Below are 27,570 nucleotides of genomic sequence, written 5' to 3'. Positions count from 1 at the left end.
CGAGTACTGCTGGGCAAAGTCCTCGGCAGTGTCGCCAAATAGGCCGATCTGGGAGATGGGAGCGTTGAGAAAGCGAGCCTTGTCGGCATCACTCATCTCAACCAGATTCAGCCACAGGTGGCGCTCCTGGACCACCAAGGTGAACATTGCTTGCCCGAGTGCTTGCACACTCGTGGCTGTGAATGGCGCCCCCGAACTCAGGAACCAATCATCTAGCCGCAAGGGCTCAGGGGAGGGTGCAGGGTTCCAGTCCAACCCGACTCTCGTGGCGGCCAGGGCAAGCATGGCGGTCAGCTCTGCATCGGACTCAGACTGGGTGGGCACACCCGAAGGTGGCAGCCCAGTCGAGTCCTCGGCATCCGACATTGCCAGCGCGCTCTCCGATGCAGCGATCAAGGACTCATCCTGCTCACAAGCCCCGAAGGAGACGTTAAGCTGGCCGTGAGGCGAGCTAGTCTCACCTCGGAACATGACGGGGGCAAAAGAGCATGCTGGGGAACGGGAGGTCCGCAGAGATTTACCTGGCGAGGCCGCACCCATTGGAGTCCCAAAATCGCCTCCAGCGCCAGCCGGGCCAGCCTCATACCTGTAGGTATGAGGAAGGAAAGCCGCTACCGCAATGTTGCCATGGTCATGTTCTCACAATGAGAACACGAACCATCCACAAATGCTGCCTCAGTGTGAGCATGGCCCAGACACGTGAGGCAGCGCCCATGGCCGTCAGAGGTGGAGAGATAACGACCGCATCCAGGAATTACACAAAGACAGAATGACATCTTTAAAAAGATGCGTCTTTAAAAAGATGTTCATGTCAATGTGCTGCTCTAATAGAGGAAAATATACTCTTTGCAGAGATATATACTCTCTTAGTAGCGTTGTCGAAGCACCCAGGGGCGTAGTCTGCACTAAGCGTGCAGAAGGAGAGAAAGCTGCTGGAATGCGCCATATATCCAACAGCATACGCTTCTATCTGAGGTGAATGGACCGGCAGTGGAATTCAGCTCGCTGACGCATGACCGCTCATCTGAATGAGTGGTTGCGAGCCAGCTCCTTTTATACCCGTATGTCCAATTGCCCTTTTCTCAAAGATTAGAGGTGTTTGGGGCTCCCAAGGGCGACCCCTAGTGTCACTACATCGACACAACGTCGAGTGAGTGACAGAAGGGGAACCCTTGTTATTAATGACACCTGTGGCCGTTAAGTGAACTGCAGCCAGCTACCTGTTGCTCGTGATCACGCATACACTCCATAGGGACACGAGCACTGACCAAAACAATGACGTAACGTACAAAGAGACTGAACGTGATTCACTGACATCATGATGAGGTAGCTTAATTAAAACTACACAATTATGATTGTTTTACTACAAACTTTGAGACTGTACTGATGTGATTCCATCACAACTGTCATTTTGATATATCGATGCGCTATTGTTTTATAATAATATATTTTCTGTATAACCAAGTTATGTTACACTAATGAATGGGTCTTTTTGCATAATCTTGAACATTGTCTAGCGTTCATTTCATGTGTTATTGTAGTTTACCTTGCTGAATAATTACAGATTAACATTGACATTAACCTGACTTTTAGTATAAAGAGAAGATTGTTGAAATTATTTGAAAGTTACCAAGCAAGGTATCTTGCAATTCGTCAGCGTTAGCAGGCAAGATCAAGTTAGCCAAAATTACACAGATCAATCCTTATGGCACTATATTTCACATGCTTTGCAGTTATGTAAGCTTACTTGTCCAATAAGAGGAATGCCAATTCAGGGTCGGTTTTGATCCCCAAAACCGAATGAAATTCCCTCCAGGAATCAAATGCCCTGCCAATGTTCAATCTAGTTTTTCCTCGAGCACGATCACGTTCCCGCTTATCTACATTTATTCAGTAGATACATTTTTATTTATATATTTTTTGGCTTACTCAGAGTTTGTGTAGGAGTGGGTGTTGCGCTGGGAGCCGGACGTTTGCTGGATTCCATCTCTTAAATTAACATTACCTATGTAACCGGTGTTGCAGTTTGTTGTCACTGTTGAATAGCGGAAGAGAAGCACTGAGGCAAGGCTCTCGGGAGCATGCATAAACGTTACATCCTTTGGATTTTCCCGTAAAAGCGACCGGCTCCCTTCGCATGAAAATCAGTCTACAGGCTTTAATAGGCAACCTAGGAAGTCCGGGAATGGCTAATTTTTTTATTTGCGTTACATGCGGTTCACACATTGGCAAAAAAAAAAAAAAAAAAAAAGGCGAATATTACATGAAAAATATTACATACTGCACCTTTAACAGTGCCTAAAATAAATAGCATTAAATTTTTTAGGATCCCTTTGATATTTTAAGTAATTCAATTGCTGAACAAGTGGCCAATGGTATTTATACTGTAAGTATAAACAAAAGGAACACGTTACACAACCTTAATAATTAGTTCTGAGAAGGAAACACATTTTTTCACTGACAGTGTCTACATTGTTTCAGTTCTGAGTGTTGTTCATGCAGTGCGTAAAGATGGAAAATGCAAGATGGTGTTATGAAATACCACCACAATATCCATGTTAGCTAAAATTCTTGTGGCACACAATGCAAATATATTATTTCAATATGTTTTTTTGTTTGTTTGTTTATTTACTAATAATTTATCCAACATTGCTTGTCACCTCATTCTGTAATATCTCATCTGCATGCTAATACAATACTGCAGTTTTTCTGTTCATTTGACAATTCACAATGAGCTAACTTTAGGGTAGTGGTAGCTCAGCGGTTAAGGCTCTGGGTTACTGATTAGAAGGTCGGGGGTTCAAGCCCCAGCACCGCCAAGATGCCACTGTTGGGCCCTTGAGCAAGGCCTTTGACCCTATCTGCTCCAGGGGTGCTGTATCATGGCTGACCCTGCACTCTGACCCCAGCCTAGCTGGGATATGTGAAAAAGAAAAATTTCACTGTATATGTATAATGTGTGGTAAATAAAGAAAATTAATTAAAATTCACCACAATTTGTTACTTTTATGCAATTCAATTATGAGTCAGTGTTCCGTGTTCCATGTCTGTTTTATGTCTTGTGTCTGGATTCTAGGTTGGTTTGGTTTATTTACTTTGTGGCTGAGTCCAGGCACTTGTGTTTTGTATTTTCTCATTTCATTGTGCATTTGTGTATGTCATGTCTTCAGTCATACCCTACCCTTTCATTTGCCTTGTACTTGTTTGATTATTAGTTTATAAGTTTCACCTGCCTTCATTACCCTTCTAATTTCTCTACCTTTTTAATCTTCCTTTGTGCTCTGTCTGGTGCCAGTTTGTTGTGAAATGTTTGCTGTATTTATGTTCCCTGTTAGGTCTCTGTCAGTCGTGCTCCCTGCTTTGTGGATGTCAGTCAGTTCCCCTGTTCCAGCCCAGCCAGTCAATGTGTTTGTCACCATGGACTGTGTTTTATCCCCCACCCCACTACCTGGACCCGCCTGTCAGGCCGCCGGACCCTGCCTCTAACATGGAGCCACATCTTTGGTCTTTAGTTTTGGGTTTTTTTCCCCTTTGTTGCGGAGCCCTGACATGTACGTGTTCCATGTCTGTTTTATGTCTTGTGTCTGGTTTCAGCCACTTAGGCTGGTTTGGTTTATTTACTCTGTGGCTGAGTCCAGGCATTTGTATTTTGTCTCGCGTTATGTGAATGCACTTGGTTTTGTATTTTCTAATTTCCTTGTGCATTTGTATAGTTCTTGTCTTTAGTGATACCCCACCCTCTCGTTTTCCATGTTACCTGTTTGATTATTAGTTTATTAGTCACCTGCCTTCCTCGTTACCCTCCTGATATTTTCTCCTGAGAAGTTTGAAGATGTACAAGAGATTATTGAAAGATTCAGGAGAACTTTGAAGCACACGCTTTGAAGTTCACCATGGTGTAGTCTGCTCAAAGACAGCATATTTCCAGAACAGGAAGGATTCTGGAAGGATTGAACAGGAAGGATTGAATTTAACATGGATAGAAAAACTAGAAAACTTTTAAACTATGATGAAGAAAAATGTCATGTGTTAATTCATAAAACCAAGCGAGATAGAAACCAGATATTGAGCCTGTTGCAGTATATTAATGAAGTTGTAAGGGAGAATGGGAGAGACTATTATACTAAAAAGATCTTCACGAAGACTCAGAGAAAGAACAGACAAAAATAAATTAAAATACAAGAGAAAGAGAGCACAATGCAACAAGAAGAGACATACAGAAGACATCAGGTAAATGCAATAAACCCAATAAAACATCAAGAGAAAGAAAACAAGATAAACAGAGCAGAGAACTCCAAGCAAGAGGATGTGATTGATGGTGGTTGGGATGAAGTCCAAAGAACAAAAGAGAAATTTGAAAAAGACTGACTGTACCAACCACAAAGAAAATTTCAGCACACAGGAGGACATCAAAGAGAAAAATAAATTGAAGGATTTATTCAGATTAGAAATAGATAGACAGAAAAAATGCAGGAGAAGTTAATAAACTTAGAGAGGGACATAAAACGTTAAGAAAAAAGAAGAGAACAAAAATAGGGCAGAGGACTGCAGGCAAGAGGATGGGAGTGAAGAGAAAGGTGGAGTGGTCCAAAGAACAAGAGAAATATTTGAGAAAGAGAGACTGTACCAACCAGAAAGAAGATCTTGCCACATTGAGGTATGTCAAAGAGAATAAGAAATAGGATTTAAAAGTCAACTGGAGAATATGAATGAATGCACTGTTGTTCAAACTAAATACAAAGGGTAATTCAATAAGGCATTGTGCCCATTAAAAGCTTAAGCCCCTGCCCTTTTGATGAAATGCCTGTCCTACAGAGATTCACTACCCCTTTGTTGTTGTGGAAAGTGTTTGGGGGCACATGCAGTCACGCACCCACCCACCCCATGCAACAGAGAATATACGGTCCACACTGATTTCTTAACATGAGCAATAACAGCATTGTATATACACTCACTGTGTACTTTATTATGAACACTATGGTCTTAATAAAGTACCCAACGTGGTCTTCTGTTGTTGTAGCCCACTGACACAATCAGTTGCATAATCTATGTTGAAATAAATTTTTAATTCCACATCTTTCTAACACTGTCAGATCTGAGGATTGTGCTGCTGGGAAAGACAGGAACAGGAAAGAGTGCAACAGGAAACACCATCCTGGGAAGATACATATTTGAACCTGTGTATTCAGCTGAGTCGCTCACAGCTTGTAACACAAATAAAAACAATAGCCATTCCCGGATGTCCTAGGTTGCTCACTAAATCCTGTGAAGCATTCAGTAAAGTGCAAGCTGACAGGACCATCTCAATCATCGATACTCCAGGGGTGTTTGATACATCAAAGCTTGAAGAGCAGGTAAAGGCTGAAATAGTGAAGTGTGTCTGCATGTCTGCTCCTGGTCCTCATGCATTCCTGTTAGTGGTCAGAGCGGATGTGAGATTCACTGATGAAGAGAAGAACACAGTGAAATGGATTCTGGAGAACTTTGGAAAAGATGCTGTAAACTACACCATCATGCTGTTCACTCATGCCGAACAGCTGGGGGATAGAGATTTTTCTGTCTTTCTTAGAGAAAGTGAAAATCTCCAGTCACTGGTTAACAGCTGTGGTGGCAGATATCACTTATTCAACAATGTGGACAAAGATAATCAAGATCAGGTCACAGAATTGCTGACAAAAATTGACAAAATGTAGGACCGCACTACACCAATGATATGTATAAAGAAGCCCAGAAAATTCTGGAGTGGGAGAATATAAAACAAAAAGCAACAAACGTTGGAAAAATTGCACTAGTTGCATTAGGAGGAGCAGCGGCAGGAGTTGTAGCATTTGTAGCAGCAGGAGGAGCAGGAGCAACTGCAGTAGTAGGAGCAACAGCTACTTATACTGTATTAAATTAGAAGTAAGTAAAGCAGCAATGAAAATGATAAGAAAAGCAGAAGCATTGGCAGTAAGGAAAAAGCTAGAGATGACTGATTAGCAGTCTTGGGGCCCTATTTTTGTAAGGTTCAGGGCTACAGTACGTGCTACAGCTATCTGGTATATCTAATCCAATTATATGTGGGTTTATACACACAAAATGACATTGACAGATATAAAATAATAATAAATATCCAATTCACATATCACAATCAATAACATATATTGACCCTTCTATTATGTTTAAAAATAATGACAGCTGTGATGTTCGGGTCAAAAATGAACCGTATAGATTCAGAAGATTTTCAGTAGATTTTGTCTATTATTTATTGCAGGAAAATTGGCACTGCCTTACCTACACGTTGTCACACTAAACACAGGCTTATATAGGAGATTTGTAACTGGAAAGAGTGCCACCTATATATCAATTGTGGTACTACTCGGGTACAGAAGATTCACAGTAAATCCTTAGCTTTACTCTAAGGATTTACAGTACTTAAAATAAGCTGATACAGATTAAAATTTGTATTTGTTCAAAAGAAAAACAGAATCATGGTATATTTTCTGCAACGTTACAACCATAGGAATATTGCAAACAATAACATATTGTACAACAAATACATTGTCAGCATTGTCAGTTGAACATTGTGCAGTTGAACAATTGAAGTGTGTGTGTTTTGGAAGTATGTGTAAGTGTGTATATAATATCTGCAAATATTAACCTATAAAGCTGCGCGTATCATATTTCATACGCGATTTTCTAAAGCCTCTACATCATCAACATGATAAATACTTTCCTGAAACCCTGTTGTATGCAGTGTATTAGATGTCTACTGACTCCTTGTGAAAGTTTCTGTATTTCTGGAAGTAGAAGACCTTGTAACATTATTTCTAAATGGCCGTCTTCATATTTTTATGCACATGTATATTTGTGGTGAAATCTTTAATGATTTTGATAAAGTAAAAGTAACAATGATGTTTATTATCTCTTTATGAGAGAAAGAGAGAGAGAGAGAGAGAGAGAGAGAGAGAGAGAGAGAGAGAGAGAGAGATCTTGTGACAAGGTTCACTCAAGAGATGCTTCACATCTGCATTGAAAACTAGCATTATTTACATAAATAGGTGGAGACAAAAAGTTTGTCATCCCATAAATATACACAAATATTATAAAAACCTAAATATGTTTTGTCAGTGCTTAAATGGGTCAAAAATGACATGAACATAACAGGAGGGTTAATCTCACATATAGAAGCAAAACCAAAAAATAACCATTGGAGAATGTTCTGTTAGTTCGTATTAGTTTGTCACACAAAACCTACCTGCAACGTTCTGGGAAGGTTAGTTTATGGTTATTAAAAAATTTAACCTAAATCTAATTTCACAAAGTTGTGTTGAACAAATTCAGGGTTACAGGATTGGGTTTGGGTTGACAAAATCAACTAAATCAATCTAGTTTTGATCGGGTTAAGTGATATTTAATTAATTAATTAACCCCAGTGCAAAAGAATTACCTCTCTGTTCCCAATGTTGAGAAACAAGACACCCCTACACTTTTTCTTTTCATTTCTTTATTTCATTATGTTTCATTGTTTAACAGTTTTTCTATTTCTGTGGTAATTGATTGCCAGTAGGTGTCAGTAGGTTGTTAATAATCAAGTGCATGAAAACAGCGACTTCCCCTTTAAGAAAGACAATAGTGATGGGAAGTCCGATTGATTTCCGTGAACTGGTTCTTTCCGACAGTTCGTTTTCCATGAACCGGTTCAAAAACCAATTCAGCTTTTCTTTTACGTCATTAAATAATGACGTCTCTAGTACATAATTCAGACATCTCGGATTCATGGTTTTCACGCTCATAAAGCCATATGTGAATGCATATTGTTGATTATTGCCTTTTATTCAATTAAGTTATAATAATAATGGCGTTTATTGTCATCAGTGTTTCATTCTTTGATCCTGCATGTCGAATGCGACTGACAGCTAATGGCTACATTTACATGCACCTTCATAATGCGATTATAGTGCAATTAAGGCAATACTGTGATTAAACTGTAGCTCATGTAAACAGAATATTGTGATTATGATATTGCGATTATGCTAATAATCAGTGTAATGATAACTGCAGTAAGATATGTGGAGTACTCCTATTTTAATCGCTTTATACTGGCATGTAAACATTTAATCGCATATCTTACACTCTGACCAAAGTGCGCCTGCGCCAGTGCTGCAGACGGATTATGTTCCACTCAAGCACAGGTTTGAAAACATAGCGAAACAGAAGCTGCGCTTACTTTTTGGCTTCATGTGAAACAGCAGTTCCATGCACCGTTATCCAGCAGTGGTGCTCCCCCATCTACAGTTTCAATTTAAATGCTATTTAATAAAACTAGTCATAAGCATATTTCCAGTATGTTTTGTTTGTCATTAAAGAAACTTACAGTTCACCCCAGGCTCGTTCAATCCTCGGTACACGCATGCTCATAGAATCAGCAGCTCACACATTCGATTCCTCGGTAATCCTCGGCAAACTTCCACAGTTCGTGGGACTGGCTCATTCTGTTCTTTTGTGTCAGACATGACTGAAGAACTGACTTTAAATTCTGCCTGTAGTTTTGATTCCTTCATTTCAAACAGGTTCTTTGGTTCAATAACTGGTCTAGTAACTCATAAGAGCAGTAACATCATAAAGTAAAAATGCCTACTTAAGTCTCAAGACCTTCATAACACAGAAACAATCATCTGTAGGTTTATAAATATTTTATTCAGCTACTGGAATTTACATGTCAATAACAAGTCCTCTGTCATCCTTGGCAAACTTCGACAGTCAGCAGGACCGACTCATTCGGTTATTTTTTGAGTTGGACAGTTCGACGTGCTGTGTAGCCAGAACATTTACTTCAGCTAGGCGTCATCAACCCAGAACGTCCTGGTTACTTTCGTAACCTCCGTTCCCTGATGGAGGGAACGAGACATAGTGTCGATATATAGTGATGCTAGGGGTCACTCCTGGGAGCCCCAAACACCTCTGCTTTTTGAAAAAAGTCCAATGGGAATTGGCGAGTGGAATTTGCATGCCACTCCCCCAGACATACGGGTATAAAAGGAGCTGGTATGCAACCACTCATTCAGGTTTTGTGCTGAGGAGCCGAGACAAGGTCCCGGCCATTTCAGCAGTTAGTTCAGTGTTGTGGCAAGAGGGACACAATGTCTCGTTCCCTCCATCAGGGAATGGAGGTTACAAAAGTAACCAGGACGTTGCCTATCTGTCACTCACTTGAAGTTGTGTCGATGTAGTGACACTAGGGGTCCCTATACAAAACACCACAACTAGCTGTTACGTGGACTGGCGGTGTGTGACTGGCAGACCACTGTGTGCCTCGTAGCCAGCGCACCAGGACATCACGTAACCTCCCCCAACGCTCTTATGAGCATCGAACGGTCCTTCGGGAACAAGTTGACTGCCCAACCAATAGGAACAGGCTAGCCCAGCCGTGGCCTTTTTTCCTCTTTTTTCTCCCCAAAAAGAGTGGAATCTGTTAACCGACTGTGGGCCATAACTGTCTACATTGGGGGGGTGTCACTCCCAAGGGGAAGACACGGCGGAGACCACACCCCACCCAGAGGGGGGAGGGGGGGTATTTTGAGTGGAAATATGTCACATGGTCTTACCGAGTCTTGTCGGAAGTATGCCATGTGGAGAAGTCACATGGTAGGTCCTACCCGACGGGGGAGGAGTTTCCACAAACATGGTGACCAGGGGCAGAGGGGCCTCTGGGAGTGGCATCCATTTTGGATGAAGTATTCCTTAACCATAGTCATGTGAGAACATTGTGACTGTAAAGCACACCATATAGCAGAGATGACTGAGATACGTTTTCACATTTAGATTTCTATTTTAAAGAAAGACTTTTAGAAACACTTTTTTCTATGTTATTGTGTATGTTTGCTGTAAAATGTGCAAGCTTGTAAAAATACTGACATACTGATCTTTCCTTTGTTTACTAGGTATTAAAACACAGCAGTGTGAGTGTTTTCTCTACAAGAGGTCTCCCACAACACCTACTGCACTATTATGTATATTTATAACAGCAAAACTAATTTAAATTGCACACAAGAATTGCATGCTATCAAAAGTTTGGCCATGTCAAAATTTGTCTTTCAAAATATTTCTCAGTATGTAAATAAAGAGAGCAGCACGAGGAAATAGTGTGTAACACAGTGAAAGCTCCCTTTTAAATGTCCACTTTCCATTACATCACACATCAGTTTCCATATCAACCGTTCACATGTAGTAGGTTATTTCCCTTCCTCTGTATTATGGTGTAGGTTTCAAACTTGGGGCGAGATTTTTTGTGTAATTTCTTGATCGAATCATACATTTACCATTGCACAGAAGCTATGAGCATTCCACAATACAGTAGATCACATAATCTGTTCCTATTAATTGCACTTAAATGCTCAGAGAAGTGGCCTCACAAAAACAGTATTCAATGCATGTGCAATTTGTATTTGTATTGCTAAGTCATACATTTTTATTTCTTGTCATTATTTGTTTTGTTATTTTACTATCTGTATTTAAAAACTACAAACATTTAAAAATAAAACGGAATACATGTAATGGGATTACTGTTGATGTGCATGCTTGTGGTACAGTTTGACAAAACTGAGTGTGGGAAACACATTAATTCAATAATGTATAATTATTTTAAGGAAATACCAGGCTAGATATTATTTAAAGTTTGACATCAATAAGAAAGGTTGCTACTGTATAATTATAAATGATGTATAGTCTACAACACTAGGAAAAGCATAAATCAACTGGTTACACAGGGGTCTACATAATTATGCAATCCATCCACTTTTATTAAAATGAAATAAAAAAGGTAAGTATTAATATGTAACGGTAGCCAGCTGGTACATGCTGTGCAGTATGTAAACCATACTCTCCTGGCCTCAAGAGGCGCACAACCGACTGACGTTAGAGGATGTAGCCTTTAGCCTCCTTGATTAGCATGTACGCCCATGCTGGCGATGCTGGTTTGAATCCCGTTCGGAGCAGGTCGAGCAGGACAGGTTACAAATAGGTAGCTATTATGTTAATATAAAATGTATATAGCTATTGAATAAAACTTGTTAGTTGTATATTGATTGTTGAAATCTGTATCTGAGACTATAGCATGTAAGATACAATTAATGATAGAATCACTTTTATATTAACGGCACTTCTGTGCTTCTCATTCTCTGGTACATGGACACTGAAGTGTTCAGTGAATTTTGGGGGGCACTTTTGATGGTTCTGGGTTTGAGTCCAGAGACAATAGCGCTCAACCACTCCACATACTGCTGCCTGATCTGGAAATGAACAAGACAAGAAGAGCTGAGTGAGTTTAAGTGTTCAATTTAACCTCTGAAATTCAGGAACTTCATCCTTTCTTGCCAAGTCATTTAAGACAGAAAAGGAAAATGTTTTTTAAGAGACAATAAAACATGGTGAACATTGGTCATATTTCAAAATATTTTGTTTTGATTAAGAAAATATTTAATTTGACATTTGGTGATCTATCAAGAGAATTCTATGTTTGTAATTGTCTGACATGAAAAAAAAAAAAACACTAATGATAATGATAATAATATTTGTATTTTATTTTTTTCTACTTTATTTAATGTATTGAATTAAAACTTGTGTAACTATTTTGATTTTGACATTACTTTGATGTGGTCTGTGACAATAACTCAGATGGTTAATATCAAAGGAAACGTGTAAGACAACCCTCATAAGTACTGTTACCCTACTAATAAAGTAAAAGATGACCGACCTCATTATTAAGGACACAGTGGATCAGGAAGATGAAGGTTCCTTGTTGGGAGTTCAAGATCAGAAAGAGAATCTCCACCATCTTACTTCTATTAGTGAAGAAACCCAGAATCCAGGGGCAAGCAAGTACCACAAACTGGGCCACTGTTTTAAATACCAGGATTCTTCAGAGAAAGATTATAAGAAAGAGAATAAAACATATCATTATTGTTTATATGGTTATGTCTTTAGAATGTTTAAAACACAGTCTTTGTTACTTTGTTTGTTTCATCTGTGAAACTTCAGCTTTCAGTTTTGTGAGAGTTGAGTTCAGACTGATGATGATGATGATGAAGATAATCGTGTTTAGCTGCAGAAAAAAAGCAGAAAAGTCATTTTCACTTTCTTTTCCTTTTGGTAAAACAGTTCATGTGAATAAATGTTTAACTTACTGCTAGAATGATGCAAACAGGTCCCAGAAAACTCCAGATAAATATTTCCTCCCTTTTAATCCAACATCTGTTTGTGGGGAAATACTCAAAATCAAATACCTATATGATAAAACTTGATAACATTTTTATCTTTATTTTAATTTTATGGCTGATTTTGTCTTTATTACATTGTTGACCAGTGTTAGGTGTACAGTATCTATTACAAAGTAATTAGTTACAGCAAATTACTTTTTTAGTCAAAAAGTAATGTAATGTATAACATTTTTAAATCTTGTAATCAAATTACAGTTACTGACTTTCTATAAAGTAATTACTTTTAAGAACATTACTTGTGCTGAAGTAATATATACCTTATAATAAGTTTAAAATATTAATTCATATGTACATACATCTGTTAGCATTTCTGTGACAGCTGAAGGGTGTGCGACAATGAATGAGGAAATATAGACATTTTAAATTTGAGCGTTAAAAAAAAAACTTTTCTTGGAAAAGTAACTTCAAAAGTTACTTAAATGATTATTTTTAGATGAAGTAATCAGTAAAGTAATCTGATTAATTTTAAAGAGAAGTCATTTGTAGTGGATTACTTATTTTGAGTAACTTACCCAACACTATTTATCAGATGGCACAGTAGCATTGTGATAAAAAGCCCTATGAGCTGTCAGTCATGAAATAAAGTCTTATGTCTTAATAATTTTTTTTAAAGGGGTCATATCATAATTTGTTTTATAGTTTTGTTTCTCCTTAGAATATTAGTAAAGGTTTTTTTTTTTTTTTTTTTGCTGGTGTGCCTTTGTAAATGCCCTCTTTACATGTGAAATTCGAAACAGCATATTGCTCCAAGTTCATGCAGTATACTGTCCTTTTAGGACCCCAAAGCAATTGCAGATTTATGTCGTTTAATACAACATTTCATGTTTGTTAAATATGTCACACATTGTATTATATAACTAACGCACTTAATTGTCAAATTCAAAATTTCTTGTTTCATGTTTTTTTTTTTTTTTCTCAGTTACCTCTCAAGCTAAGTGGTTAGCCTAGCAGCTTATCATTCTTCCGACTGATTATTTTGCAAGCCTAAACACTACTTAAGTTGCTACACTTCCACTATTTATTAATACAATTTAATTCCTCCCTCATTATAATTTTATGCATCAGTCGCAGAAATTAATATTTAAAACTGAATTTTAACTTTTGCTCATTAACACATCGTTACCTTTCAAGAAGGTAACTTTGAAGCTGTGTCAGAAGCTGATGCTATGGAAACACCCTTTGGGGGTGTTGAATTTGAAACCCTATACCATCACGCCAATTTGATTGGCTGGCGAAGTTTGGTGCTCCACCCATGCTCACGACATTGAGAGCACATAAGTTGGAGCCCAGTATTTCACAAAAAACCAAATTTGAAGTGAACTAAAAGAGTTATAAAGACAGCCAATGTTTTGCAGGTTTGTTTATGCTGTTGCTTGGGCCGAGCTCACGCTGAAGCAGTGTTTGTGGGATCTGACTGTGTTCACTGTGACAGCATGAAGCTCAGTACGGTGTCCTCGCTGCTTGCTTTCATTGAGAAAGTGGAAGCAATTCCTCTTCCTCCTGCTTAGCTATTTCTGTGTCTCCAAAGGTACCAGGGCAGGATACAGAGTGGGTGAGATACAGAGTATGGAGATGCTTCAGCTTGATGTGCCCGAACTGTCTTGACTGGACAAACATTTCTCCCGAGCCAGCGTAATTGTGCATTGGGGACCGTTCTTTCCCATGCAACATGACCAGCTGTTCAAGACATGGCACTCTTCACAATCATCAATGTCTCAGGTGCAACAACTTTCACATCCTTGGACTGTGCGAGCTTAAAGGATAATCACATCTTACCCCAGCTGAAGAGGCAGTAGCGGAAGATTTATACGCCTCCTCTTCCACACTGATGTAGAAACCTAAGACGGTGCATCCATCAGGACGGTGCGCTCCCGGCTTGCTTTCATTGAGAAAGAGGAAGCCGATCCCTCTCCCTCCCACTTCACTCCTTCTGTGTCTCCAGAGGGACCAGGATGGAATACAGAGTGGACAGGATACAGAGTATGGAGATTTTGAGTATTTGTCGCTGACACAAGCCTTGCGCTCCTCCTATGCTCTGTATGTAGCATATTCTCCCTTATGGTTCGCACATGATGACCTGCACCCTGAGATTGATGAGCGTGGTTTGATCATGTTTGGCAGCGTGGATGACGAGGCTGATGCTATATTGCTGGAGGCCTCTGACGCTGAGACCTGGTCACACTCAATTGACGAGAGGGGGTATCTTTAATTTCCCTTGAGTGGTGAAAAATAGCCCTATATCTGCTTCTGAAACTAAGTTGAACGAGGTTCTCAACCGGGTAGTCAAGAGGCTTCAGCTCAAATGGACCATTCCTGATGCGCCTGACTGGACAAATGTTTCTCGCTGAGCCTGCTTAATCGTGCATTGTGGGACTGTTCTTTCCCAAGCTGCCTGACCAGATTGTCAAGACATGGCGCTAGCTGTACTCTTCGAAATCTTATGTCTCAGGTGCAGTGGCCTTTACATACTTGGACCGTGCCAAGCATAGAGGATATTCACATCTTCCCCCAGTAGAAGAGGCAGTAGAAGCAGTCTTATGCCCCTACACCATGTCCCCCCAGTATTCATCTTGCTCTCCCTGTGGTTCTATGCAGGGATCGAGAACAAATATCTCTTTTTTTTGTCTTTGTGCAAAATGTGTGTCACGACCAAATAAAGTTTGCCAACTGCACTGCAGTTGCTCGAGGCACAAGCAACTTAAAAAAAACAGGCACATTTTCAGCTTTAACCAACCCTGTTATACTGAACAACTGACCCTGAACAACAATCCAGACTGGATATGTGCTTCAGTTCAAAAAGACGTTCTCTCCTCCACCGTACTGGTGCGGAATGTGTCAATTCTATGCTCAGAGGTACAGATTGGCCATTCTTGAGATTTGCCTCCGAGGGGACTACATACCAGTTCAAGGTCATACCCTTTGGGTTGCCCTGGCTCCTCGCACATTCACAAAATGTTTTGGTGCGGCACTCGCTCTGCTGAAGTTGAGCTGCATTCACGTATTGAATTACCTTAACAATTGGCTCAAACAAAGGCACAGGTGTGCAATCACAGGGATCTGTTGCTCATGCATTTGGAGTAGCTGGGACTCAGGGTCAACTGGACAAAGAGTGTGTTGTTTCCCATTAAAGAAATTTCTTCCTAGGAATGAAACTCGACTCAGGTGCTATGTCGTCTCATTTGAGAGACGAACATGTTCAGACCATTCTACTACTACTTGAAGAGTTTCAAGCTGAGGAAAACCTTGCCATCACTTAATTTTCATCGAGCGCAGTGTTTAATGGCAACTGCAGCCGACTTCACCCCACTAGGCTTGCTACGGAAGAGACCTCTCCAGTGCTGGCCCAGGCTGAGGGTCCCTCATCATGCCTGGCGACATGGTCATTACTGCCTCGTAGTGACTTGACGCTGTTTAGCCATGCTAGCTATTTGGAAGAGGAATTTATTTAGACTGCATTTTATCAGAAAGATAAACTAATATGGGGCGACGCATAGCTGTCACCATGGACACGTCCAAACACAGGCTGGGCAGCCCTATGCGAAGGACATTCGGCAATTGCCACTTGGACAGGTGCACAAACTGTGTGGCACATAAATCACCTGGTACCACTAGCAGTCCTCTTGGCTCTGAAAGCCTTTCTATCAGACATGCAGGAATCTCACGTTCTGATCCGCTCAGACAGCACAGCAGTCGTGGTATACATAAATCATCAAGGAGCAGTGAGGTCATGCCTAATGCTGAACCTGGCAAACTAAATTCTCCTCTGGAGCGAGTTTCCTACGAATACATGCAATGCACATCCCCAGGCCACCTGAACAGCAGAGCAGATTTACTTGCAATGGGTCAAGTAAATATGTCTGTCGTTTTGTTAGAGAAACTCAGGAAAAAGAGAAAGATGATAATGGTGTGATTAAGAGACTGAGAGTAAAGTAGTATATTTGTTTATTTTAAATGTATCTTTTTGCAGATACATTTAAATGCAGACTTATGGAATAAACACAACTGGCTCTGAAAGTTACGTTGTTTTCAAGTATGTTGAGCTCTTTTATTTCAGATTTTAAAGGAAATTTTGATTCCTCGTGGTATGACCCCTTGATCACCTTAAAATAAAATAAAAATTATAAACTCACTTTTCACTGCCGTGGCCTTCAGGAACCAGCCCAACTGACACCCCCACCAGAGCAATCACATATCCAATCACAATCATGAATCTGCTGCTAAGCACCTCCCTCTGTTTGGAGCTGATCTGTGATAGGTTCTTCACACAGATGAAAAGCAGCACAGTTTCAATGAGCATCCACAAAAAAGAGGAGAGAATGAGGAAGTGCAGAAAGCCTGATATCACAGCACACAACACCTGGAGACAATGAGAGACAGAAAGAGATTGTAGTTATTATAATTCTATAAAGAACAATAGCTTTCATCTGGAGTTGTTGCAGTAATTCTCACCTGGTTAGGGTGTATGTAGTTCAGGAACTGTTGTGTGAGTAAGAACAGAAGATGAGCCAACAGCAGACTCAAGCAGATGTTGATCCGAGCCACATTGTTCACTCCAGGACTCCACCGACAAAAAGCAAAAGTCAACAGGGCCAAAGTGAGGAACACCAGCCCCACGATCACAGCCACAACATTCAGTATTTCCATCAGTTGGTCATCCTCGGAGAATTTCATGTCACATCAAATAAGAATATTTGAGACAAATTTTGTGATGTTTCTCACTGTATAAATATTTCTTTGTATTACTTCAATGTAACATTTGTCAATTTTAGTAGCAATGAGCATGTCCTGAACTCCAAAATCATTGCCTTGCTTTTAATGCAGTAAGCAAACAATGAATAAAATATTGTTCACTGGAACATCTTAGGCCCTGTTTACACCTGGCATTAACATCCTGAAAGGTGTGTTATTCTGTCATATTATTGAAAATTCTGTTTGGAAGAACCCCACAGCTTGACTACCATTATTATTATCCCTTCAAAGTACACTGTGAAGGCATCTATTATGCCTTTCAAAGTGGCTAAAATGTCATAAGGTGCGTCAATTACACTACAAAATGATGTAAAATTGTGCAGAACTTCATGCACTCAGCGCTCAAAGCTTGCCGTACGTAGTAGAAGGGGTGGAGTTACCTGGCTATGTTGGTGGTCTGACTAAAGAGTTGTAAATAATGGAGAATGTAGCAACTAGCATAACTACGCTGTTTGAGTGTTGAACTGAGGTTTGGCTAACGAGCTAAACCTAGCAGCAACACATCACAAGCGTTTGAAACGTCACTTCCATCAGCTGTTAAACGGCGAATGCTTGCATGTAGTAAAATAAATAAATAAATACATAAATAAATAGTGTTCCATTTAGGACAATACAATACCTTCAAATTTCATACACTACTTGGTTGAGTGCATAGTGTACAGTATATTGTAAGTGCATAGTGTATAGTGTGTAATTTGGGACACTATAGACTACATTACATTGATGGAATGTTCAGAATCTGTTTTGGAATGTTCGTGATTTCAAAGTTCTTCTGTCAATCTTATAGTTTGATAACGCATCAGTTTTTACTACATTTTAAAATTCATTTAATCTTACCATGTAGTCTTTCAGCAGTATGATATTCAGACCTGGAATGAGAACATTCATAATGAAGACATGATTAAGTATATGTCAAAAAGCCACATTTCAGTCTGGTAACATGCTGACCTGTAATAGTGGGACTGAGAGATTTGGTAGAGATACTGTCCTGGCAGAAACATGAGGAGGTACTGTAGTAGCATGTACAGGTGTTCTTATTACCACGGCAGTCACAGTTATTATTCCAGCATTGGTGCTCATATCTGCTGTAGTAGAAATCATGTAGACTTGTGTTGCAGTACATGCGGTACTGAGCACCAGTGCAGATGTAGGTGTCATTATAACGTGCACATTCATAGACTCCATGTGGACTAACTGCTGTAGTGTTATCGATGCTATTGCTATAACTCTCACAGAAGCAGGAGGACAGTGTAGTACCATAGCATGTACAGTTGTCCTTATTGCCAATGCAACTACAGTTCTTTTGGTGTTGGGAGCATCTGTATTGGTATTGGTTTTGGTAACTATCTCTCCAGTAGTCAAAATTACTCACTGTTGTGTCACAGTACATGTGGTACTGATCACCAGTGCAGATGTAGGTGTCATTATAACACCCACAGTCATAGACTGGACTAACTGCTGTAGTGAGAGCGATGCTATTGCCATAAGACTCACAGAAGCAGGAGGACAGAGTACTACTAGAGCATGTACAGGTGTCCTTGTTACCAGTGCAGTTACAGTTATTATTGATGCATTGGTATTGGTCTTGGTATTGAGATTTTCGGTAATTGAATGTATGCGCTGTTGTGTTGCAGTACATGCGGTACTGAGCACCAGTGCAGATGTACATGTCATGATAAAGTTGACAGTCAGAGACTGGACTAACTGCTGCTGTTGATTCAGTGGTGGATTTTACACCTGAGGATGAGAAAGAAGCGATCAAAGCCAGAATACACAAATATCAAATTTAAAAAAGAGAGTGAATTATTCTCTAGCAGTCTTCACTGATAGTTGTTTAGAGACTTGTGAGTTTACAGTTGTTTCAGTATGAAAATAAGCATTTCTGAGTGCTGACTGAGTACACTTTTTCAAAACTCTTCGGGCTTTATTTTCGTGACAGCACTAGGCGCAGTACAATGCAGTGCACAATGACAAGCAATCAAGTGGGTGTGGGTGGAAGTGTGGGCGCTATCTGTGGGTGTATGCACGCAAACTGTGGGTGTATTGTATGTTAATGAAATGGTGCAAAGCGCAATTTGCAAATTTCCTGATAAAGTCTAAACTTTGCAATTTGGAGATTACACAAGCAAGTGGTAATAAAGTTCCTGTCCAAATTCTGAAATACAGTGGAACATCAATTTAAGTCTATGACAATCATTGTTGTAGCCATTTAAAAAAAAAAAACAATTTTAATCACTTCATTATTTGGATTATATTTCCATTTCGTTTGAAGTGTAATTTGAATTTAGAAATATTTTTGGTTTAATTTTTTTTTCATGTTTTCATAAATTATTTTAATTTTAAAATCAAAATTGACTAGAAGTGCTAAGTGCATGCAAAAATCCCTTGATCCAGAGCTTAACCTGAAGGCCGATACAATCACTGATAATACAAGCCACGATTTGTAAGTCGATCAATATGATTAATAATACTTATATTCTCTATAATTTAATGGAGCCCACATCCAAATACTGACAAGAACCTCATTTTCCATGCATATAAAAGAAGCGTGTCACTGTCATAGAAATATGCCTGACATTCAACAAGGATGTAGTTAATGCACAAAAGAATGTGAATCCATATTTCTATTATTCTAATTCATTAATTACAGTCTTTGTATTGCTGGTGCTTGAGGGAATGGACTATATAATAGTATGCAGGCGGTGCAATAACCAAAGAAAAACCTTAGAATTAAATTGCACTTGACCCAACCCATTAGCACTTTCCACGCACAATTTTGCAAAACCCACTTGCGCCTAGACTTAGCCCATACTTGCACGGAAATAATAAATAAATTAATTAATTAATTAATAAATAAATAAACACATGCTTATACTTACACAACATTAAAGAGATGATAGTCGACAGTGTCCATAAAAAATCTGTCATGAAAAAGAAAAATACATTTGACAGTTTTTCTCTAAAATCCATTTTTTTAGGCAAACATCCTAAATCATTCAACCATTGTGGACAAAAATATTCATTTCCATTTTATTTATTTATTTATTTATTTTTTTTACTTACTTTTAGAAACAATGAACACCATTATGAAACCTGATGTAGATATTTACAAACCCGTCCAGGAGTTGAGTTTCTGAAATAATTTAGAGACAAAATGAGCTGTGATACATAGCTTTTGACAAAGCCCACCACAGCACCCCTCAAGATCCATCCGTGCAAACAGGGTTATGTTTCTAAAACACAATAATGCATTTCATTTCATTTTAGCTGTAGCTTTTACACAAAAGTGTCTTAAATTTTTTAATTTTAAAAAATAAGAACATGTCTTTATAAAACAATGCGTAAAGGGTCTGTAGCAAATTCACTCACTCAGCCACTTCAAGTTTAGCATTACATTATTTTAACAAACAGGTTTGAGTTACTGCAACACGATAATGCATTTTATATAATTCTAGTTGTATCTTTATCTCCTTTGGTGAGGTGGTATTGTACCTCTGAGGGTAAAATCGTTGTGGACTGAATGCTTTGAGGTGAGGCGGTCACCTTATGAACCGGAGCACATATGAACATATTTTCGAGAGTGCTCAGTGTGTGGCCTTTGGCGGCTGAACACCACCTACCATTGGGGGATGGTCACTCAGTTTGATTCTTGCTCACTTTTGTGAACATTTTTGTGCCTTGTGGAGCCACTACAAGGTCTGTCAGTCGTGTTGGGGCATGCTTCTGGCATACCGCCTACAGCAAAGACGGAAACAATGTTCTTGTTCCCAGCGTAAAGCGGCAGGTAACAGAAAGGGCTGCTTTGTTGACACTAAAATATCAGTGTTGTGACATGGCCATCTTCTGGCATGGTGTCGACAACAGTAAAAACAGGACTAACCATCCTGGATTACAGTGGAGACGTCACACTCTTGTTCCTGGTTCACAACGGTGACCTCAGGTCTGCGTGAGCCGGTTAGAACTCATTCATCGCTTGGAAGCATGTTCTTTGTGATAAAGGTATATAGAATGTAATGAATTATATTTTATATAACTGAAGAAAGAAGGACACTTTCTTATCTTACTTAAAAGTAAAAAACCAATTATTGGTTGGTTAATAAAAATGAACTAAAATGATTACAAATGCATTGTGTTTTAGTAACATAACCCTGTTTGTAAAACTTTGCTAAACTTTATCTTAGTAAAACCATATGTTCATCTTCTTTATAGTTATAATGTGTGTGAGTTCTGTTGCACAATCATCACATTTTGTTTTAGAAACACATTTATCCATCTTAATCAGGTTAAACGTATACACCATGTCAAATTTCATCATCCCAGTTTTCAAGTAAGCATTGCACACCAACCAGGTTGAGAGGGTCCAAAAACAAGTGCGGTCATAAAAAAACGCTGTAAATCTTATTTTGATATATGGTGGCAAACATTTACTATTAATCTTTAACTGTCTCTCACAACCCAAACAATCTTGTGATATTGTTTAGAACCCTAATTACTCAACTACAAAATAATGTCACTTTTGTACACATGAATCATGCATCAACACATGCTGCAGTACAGTATGTTTGTTTTAAAGTGTATAATAGTTTATCATCAGGATTATTACCAGCAGAGATTAAATAATCTGCTTTACAGTGAGGATTTTATTTTTTTATTTTAAAGACTTTGAGACATTTAAATAATATTGAGACATGTCTCACAAAGAGCTAGTGTTTGTGACCAAAATAACTGCAAAAGTTGATCAGTTGACAATAACACAAAATAATTGTATTTTCTCAGAAGTCTCTCAGTTTACATAAAGACAAAAAGATCTTACCTGATATGAGTTTACAAGCAGTAATCCACACATCTGTCAGGTATGGGGCGGTGCACAGGGTGTAGATCAAACTTCAGCTACACAAACACATGAGAAACATCCATACCCATATGTAAATTACCCAGTCGTGCATGTAAACTGTGTTATTCTCAAGCAAATACATATGCAATGCTTGCACTCACCAATGAGAAAAGCAGATAGATACACCTACATTACACTCAAACATACACACAAACTAGACGCATTGTTATTCACTTATGAAATGTTCATGCATACTGTACATACAAACTCGACACATGCTCACACACTTATGAAACACTCACATCACGTATACACACGTACTCTATGCATGCATATACAGTGCATTCAGAAAGTATTCAGATACTTATTTTTCACATCAGTCTACACTCTATACCCCATAATGACAAAGCAAAAACCATATTTTTTGATAACTTTGAAAATGTATTGAAAAGAAAAAACTGAAATATCACACACTCACACACACACACACACACACACACACACACACACACACACACACATATATATACCTATAAGTTTCCACAACTTTCCAGATGAGGAAAAAATAGATTTTTTATTTTATTTTTTTTTTTTAAATGAATGTCAGCATAATATAACACAAAAAGCAATTTTATACATTTACCATAAATCATTTATAAGTTGAAATATAAGAATGTTTGCTAGATTTATACTGCTAAATAAGGCATACATGCATCATCAATGTGAAAATAGGACTTTTATTATGTATTTATTATTTATATTTGACATTTTAGAGGTAATGGTTGATCTGATCTTTACCACTGATGGTTTCTCGGGAGTTTTACCAACCATTGGCAGTCTGTACATTGGCTGTGAATTCATTTTCTTTACAAGCTTTTATTCCTTATATCTGCTTTCACAGTTCCTTTGTCTGAAATTCCTTTCAACATATCTGGTCTGCCCAGTTTCCAGGCTTAGACTCGTTATACAACGTCAAACAATGTTGAAAATCTTGACTATCTGACCGGTTCTCCTACCTCTGTTAGGCTGCTGATCACAGAAACAAAGTGGCTGATGATTGCTTGATAATATAACAGCCATTTACAATAACTGTTGGGTTCAGATTCCTTTACAGGAAACATTCACACAAACATTCACAAAACATTAGGCCTATAACATCTTACAGGCTTTTTGTCAAGTATCACTATTGTCTCACACATTCATTACATATATATATATATGTGTGTGTGTGTGTGTGTGTGTGTGTGTGTGTGTGTGTGTTATTGTCTATATGTTATAGGCCTAATTAATTTGTTTTATCTTTGTGTGTTTTAGCAAAAGATTCCGTTATCCATCAATATTGCCGCTCGCTGGGTGCCTCATCTACTGTCTATGGTCGTTAAAATAACCACGTCTGTAACACTCTACTTACATTAAAGCGGGAGAGAGAGGCAACTGTAGTGCAATGAGTGGTAAAATGGATAAATTAATTATGCTCAGATTCAGAGATACAGTCCCGAAAGGCCAGTTGCGGTGTACAGTTCCATTGATTATACTAGGTGCGACACCCGTTTCGAGTGTAGAAATGGGCTCTCCATTGGCACGATGTCTTGCAATCCGGATGTAACCTGTCCACGGTCCGGTCCGCCATGTTGGGAAAAGCTTGTGATAGGGCACATAAACAACCAACTGTATCTCTGCTCTGCCTCTGACCTACTGTGATGTATATATATATATAATTGGATTTTTTTTATTTGTATTTTATTTTTTTTTGCCATAGGAGGTAATTTCAAAATAATTTCTAAGAGACGGATTAATTTCAGCTTTTATTAGCTGTTTCTCTCACAAACCTTAGGGGGAGGACATTAGTAAACCCTTTCTTTTGAATAGATCCTTGAATAGTATGAAATGGATAAATACACGATGCTGTATTAAAGGTTTTTATTTATTTTATTATGGTTTATATTGAACTTTTTACCAATCTGTTTTATATTACTCTGTCATTATTTATTCATTTGTTTGATCTGTAAAGCACTTTGGGTCAACTTCTGTTGTTTTTAAATGTGTTCCATAAATAAATGTTGACTTGACTTTCGCACGTACGATCAAACCGGTGTGATTACACTAGACTTGGCTCAGACACATACGACCAAACCGGTGTGATCTGCATCTGTGCTGCTGTTTACCAGCAAAAGAGGGACTGAAGCGGTTGTCATAATGAACCAGATGCTCAATTAGTCTTTTCAACATCACAATATCTTTATTTTTTTATGTTACAAACATTCAAACAGTCACTAAATAAAAGTTTAAAGCCGTTACCATTGGAGCGCACTGTTTGGATGCAGCGATGCAGCCATGTTTTCTGACATCAAACAAAGAATATACAAACTAGTCAGTCTACCTTCTCCTATTCCATCATTCACTCATTCTAACCACTTCCGGTGCCGGGAAAGTGGAAGGGCTAGGTTTTTAGAACCTTCTATGCTTCTATTAGAAACTCAGAATCCCATGTTGCATTGCATGTAAAAAAAATAAAAAATAAGGTGGCATGCATAGCCAGCAAGCGCATTCGCTATTGCATCTTATCTATCATATTCAATCATTATAAACATAAAAAACACATTATATGTTTGATAATATATAATCTGACCTTCAGTCCATCCGCTCTGAAGTGTAAGGTACATTTTTTTTTTATTACAGTGTGCATTAAATAACTCGTGCTGGGGGGTCCGTCAGTACAGGAGAAACTTGCGTGCGAAATGTTTAACCACTCGGGTCGTATGGATTACATTTATGCTGCCTTTATGTGCTTTTTGGAGCTTCTCATTTTTGAACCCTGATGACATACATTATATGGACCTACAGAGCTGAGATATTCTTCTAAAAATCTTTGTTTGTGTTCTGCAGAAGAAAGAGAGTCACACACATTTGGGATGGCATGAGGGTGAGTAAATGATGAGAGATTTTCATTTTCTGGTGAACTATCCCTTTAAGGCAGGGGTTCTTAAACCTTTTTTGGACCAGGACCCATACTTCCAAAACCATGCAATATGATGCTGTATCTGTTTATTTATTCAATTTTTATTACTAAAACAATTGTGATATAGACAGACTTTTTAAGAAATCATTATTGTTTTTTCACAGACTAAATTTTTTTTTAAAATTAAATTAAATATTTGCGCATGCACACTCTCAAATTGTAGAAATAAAGAAAATCAATCTTATATTTTGTAACCCCTAAAAAAATGTGACATAGCAACCATAGTTTATGTCGAAAAATACCATAGTAACTATTGCTGTATATATATATATATATATATATATATATATATATATATATATATATATATATATTAAACTGATGGGAACTTTGAAAGTCAGAAAAAGATAAAAAAAAAAAAAAAGATTCTGAAAGCTTTTTGTACAGTTTGAAGGTGATACCATATGAAGTTTTATCCAGCCTGAGACCGGAGCATGACTGCTGTGTGCATTTTCCATTTCCCTTTTTTGATTTGTAACTAGTAGCACCTAATAAACAAGCAAAAAATAAATAAATAAATCTAGAGCAAATACACCGATCACACCAGACCCATTCCACCAAAACAGCGCCAACCCACATCTCAGTACAGCATTCTGAGATGATATTCTATTCACCATAATTGTACAGAGCGGTTATCTGAGTTACCGTAGACTTTGTCAGTTCAAACCAGTCTGGTCATTCTCTGTTGACCTCTCTCATCAACAAGGCATTTCCATCCACAGAACTGCCCCTCACTAGATGTTTTTTATTTTATTTATTTTTTTGGCACCATTCTGAGTAAATTATAGAGACTACTGTGTGTGAAAATCCAAGAAGATCAGCATTTACAGAAATACTCAAACCAGCCCATCTTGCACCAACAATCATGCCACAGTCCAAATAACTGAGATAATTTTTTCCCCCATTCTGATGGTTAGTGTGAACATTAACTGAAGCTCCTGACCCATATCTGCATGATTTTATGCACTGCTGCCATATGACTGGCTGATTCTATAATTGCATGGATGATTGTTGGTGCCAGATGGGCTGGTTTGAGTATTTCTGTAACTGCTGATCTCACAGCTGTTCCAATTATTTTTTGCTTCACTTGAGTTTGAGCCTATATCTCACGCCTCCCTTGAAAGGTGCCCACAGGTGGAAAACTCAAGTACTAATGAACACACAGCTGATTCATTTACAGAAAGCTCACAAAAACTTCCCACAAATTCAGCTGGGTTGTATAGTCAAGTAATTTCCCTGGTTAGTGGTGTTGTATATAAAAGACCCAGACTCTCCACTTTGCTTTTGTCCACCACATCACTTTGATGTTGCTTTCCTTTCGGTTTATTCTCAAAATATTACAACTTTAATCTCATAATGCTTCAACTTTAAGCATCTACAGTTTTCTTCTTTTGGAATTGCATAAAATGGAAAATGTTATCTGTGCTAGAAGTTCTGATTTGAAGATTTAAGAAATATCTTTGATGTATTTGATTGTAAAAAAAATATTGATTATGCTAAGGAAAAATTGGACATTGGTAGTAAGTGAAACCCATGGAGAAATTTTAAGATTAAATTGAACATCATAACTTCCTCAACTATGAATTTTAATAACTTCATGTTCATGCATCTGTTCTGTGTGTGTCTTTGATACTAACTATGTTTTACCCTTACTTTTGTCATCATTATGTGTATGTTGTTCACTAACTCACTCTGGAACCAGTCTCTCACCATTGCAGATGGCTGGGTCAGATGATTTATTGAAGCTGCTAATACTGCAGGAGGAAGTCTGGAGAAAAAGAACACTGAAAATGATGTGAGCTATTATCTAGAGGAGGGCCTGCCTTTGATATGTCTCAAAATGACAATATGTTTGCATACCGGTGGGGGACCCCATAAAACTCTGGCCACAATGATGGGGTGAATTTCGAAGATGTGGATGAAGGGGAGCTGGCGTGAGTTCAAATTTAGTCTGGCCTTTTCTCTGTGAATCATGTTCCTATTCGGTAGCCTCAGGACCTTCGGAGGGCACATGTGTGTGAAAAAGGATTTTTCAGGGTTTAGTAATGGAAAAGGGAAAAACAGTTCAACAAATTACCACGGGGATCAAATTTGAGGTCTGATCATCAGCGGTTGTCAATAGATACATTGTCAGAGAGTTATCCACTAAATGGCTAGCGTGAGGCGAGAGCTGGAGCGGCCTTGACGAATGATGCACATGGTGAAATGAGGTGGCCCAAGGGGATGGGAGATTGAATATGAAACTTGAACTGCTCAGGAAGGAGGAAATGTGAACTAATGATCGGTCTAGTTGATAGAGAGGTGGGGAAGCTTGCATCTGTGGGAAATTGAGCACAATGGCAAAAAAAAAAATAAAAAAATAATTACTTTATGAAGAGGGAATACCCAGTTTGTGAGAATTAGTTTAAACGACCAGGTGGAGCTGAGAGTGGCACGGGAATAAAGGATCAGAGAATAAGAGTGGGTGCGTGAGGCAGGAGCTTAAAATATAGAATAATCCGGTATGAGTCTTCAGACGGGGATTTAAATGTGCTACTAGGGTCATTGTGAGCCGGACATTGAAGTACCATTTGCTGCATGGTGCTGCAATGAGCAACGGGGTGAATATGAAGGACTTTGGAAGCATCTTGATGTTTGTTTTGGAGAGGAGGGTGCTGTGCCCAGCCTTGAAGGGGTTAAGTATATAGATGCGAAAGATGTGATGATTGAAT

The 27,570-nt window shown here is 38.6% G+C and overlaps 2 protein-coding genes across 2 annotated transcripts; one reads left to right on the top strand and one right to left on the bottom strand.

The window, feature by feature from the left end:
• The first annotated feature begins 469 nt into the window (after positions 1–469).
• LOC127444261 (GTPase IMAP family member 9-like) lies at positions 470–6,390 on the top strand. The gene is made up of 4 exons (XM_051703537.1): positions 470–573; positions 3,336–3,460; positions 5,094–5,181; positions 5,249–6,390. Exons 1-4 carry the CDS (start codon positions 470–472, stop codon positions 5,691–5,693), a joined length of 762 nt encoding a protein of 253 aa, XP_051559497.1. The 3' UTR covers positions 5,694–6,390.
• A 3,626-nt stretch (positions 6,391–10,016) lies between these two features.
• Positions 10,017–21,841, bottom strand: LOC127443335 (adhesion G protein-coupled receptor E5-like). Its single transcript, XM_051701828.1, has 11 exons — positions 21,820–21,841; positions 20,070–20,139; positions 19,886–19,927; positions 17,955–18,743; positions 17,844–17,875; positions 16,707–16,913; positions 16,388–16,614; positions 12,165–12,231; positions 11,991–12,082; positions 11,735–11,897; positions 10,017–11,270 (listed from the first exon to the last, which is right to left on the bottom strand). The coding sequence occupies exons 2-11, from the start codon at positions 20,089–20,091 to the stop codon at positions 11,127–11,129; spliced, it is 1,785 nt and encodes a 594-aa protein (XP_051557788.1). The 5' UTR covers positions 20,092–20,139; positions 21,820–21,841; the 3' UTR covers positions 10,017–11,126.
• Between the last annotated feature and the right edge of the window lie 5,729 nt (positions 21,842–27,570).

This window comes from Myxocyprinus asiaticus, chromosome 7 (assembly GCF_019703515.2).
Source record: "Myxocyprinus asiaticus isolate MX2 ecotype Aquarium Trade chromosome 7, UBuf_Myxa_2, whole genome shotgun sequence".
NCBI classification, from domain to species: Eukaryota; Metazoa; Chordata; class Actinopteri; order Cypriniformes; family Catostomidae; genus Myxocyprinus; species Myxocyprinus asiaticus.
The sequence above is the reverse complement of the archived record's forward strand: the minus strand, read 5'-3'. Positions and strand labels throughout refer to the sequence as shown.

Coding starts and splice junctions, on each gene's coding strand:
- LOC127444261 (XM_051703537.1), top strand. CDS start 470: ATGACGGGGGCAAAAGAGCATGCTGGGGAACGGGAGGTCCGCAGAGAT. Junction 3,461..5,093: donor CCCACTACCTGGACCCGCCT/GTCAGGCCGCCG, acceptor TAACACTGTCAG/ATCTGAGGATTGTGCTGCTG. Junction 5,182..5,248: donor AGATACATATTTGAACCTGT/GTATTCAGCTGA, acceptor CGGATGTCCTAG/GTTGCTCACTAAATCCTGTG.
- LOC127443335 (XM_051701828.1), bottom strand. CDS start 20,091: ATGGTGTTCATTGTTTCTAAAA. Junction 17,876..17,954: donor TCTCAGTCCCACTATTACAG/GTCAGCATGTTA, acceptor TTCTCATTCCAG/GTCTGAATATCATACTGCTG. Junction 11,898..11,990: donor TCACAGATGAAACAAACAAA/GTAACAAAGACT, acceptor CTTTCTCTGAAG/AATCCTGGTATTTAAAACAG.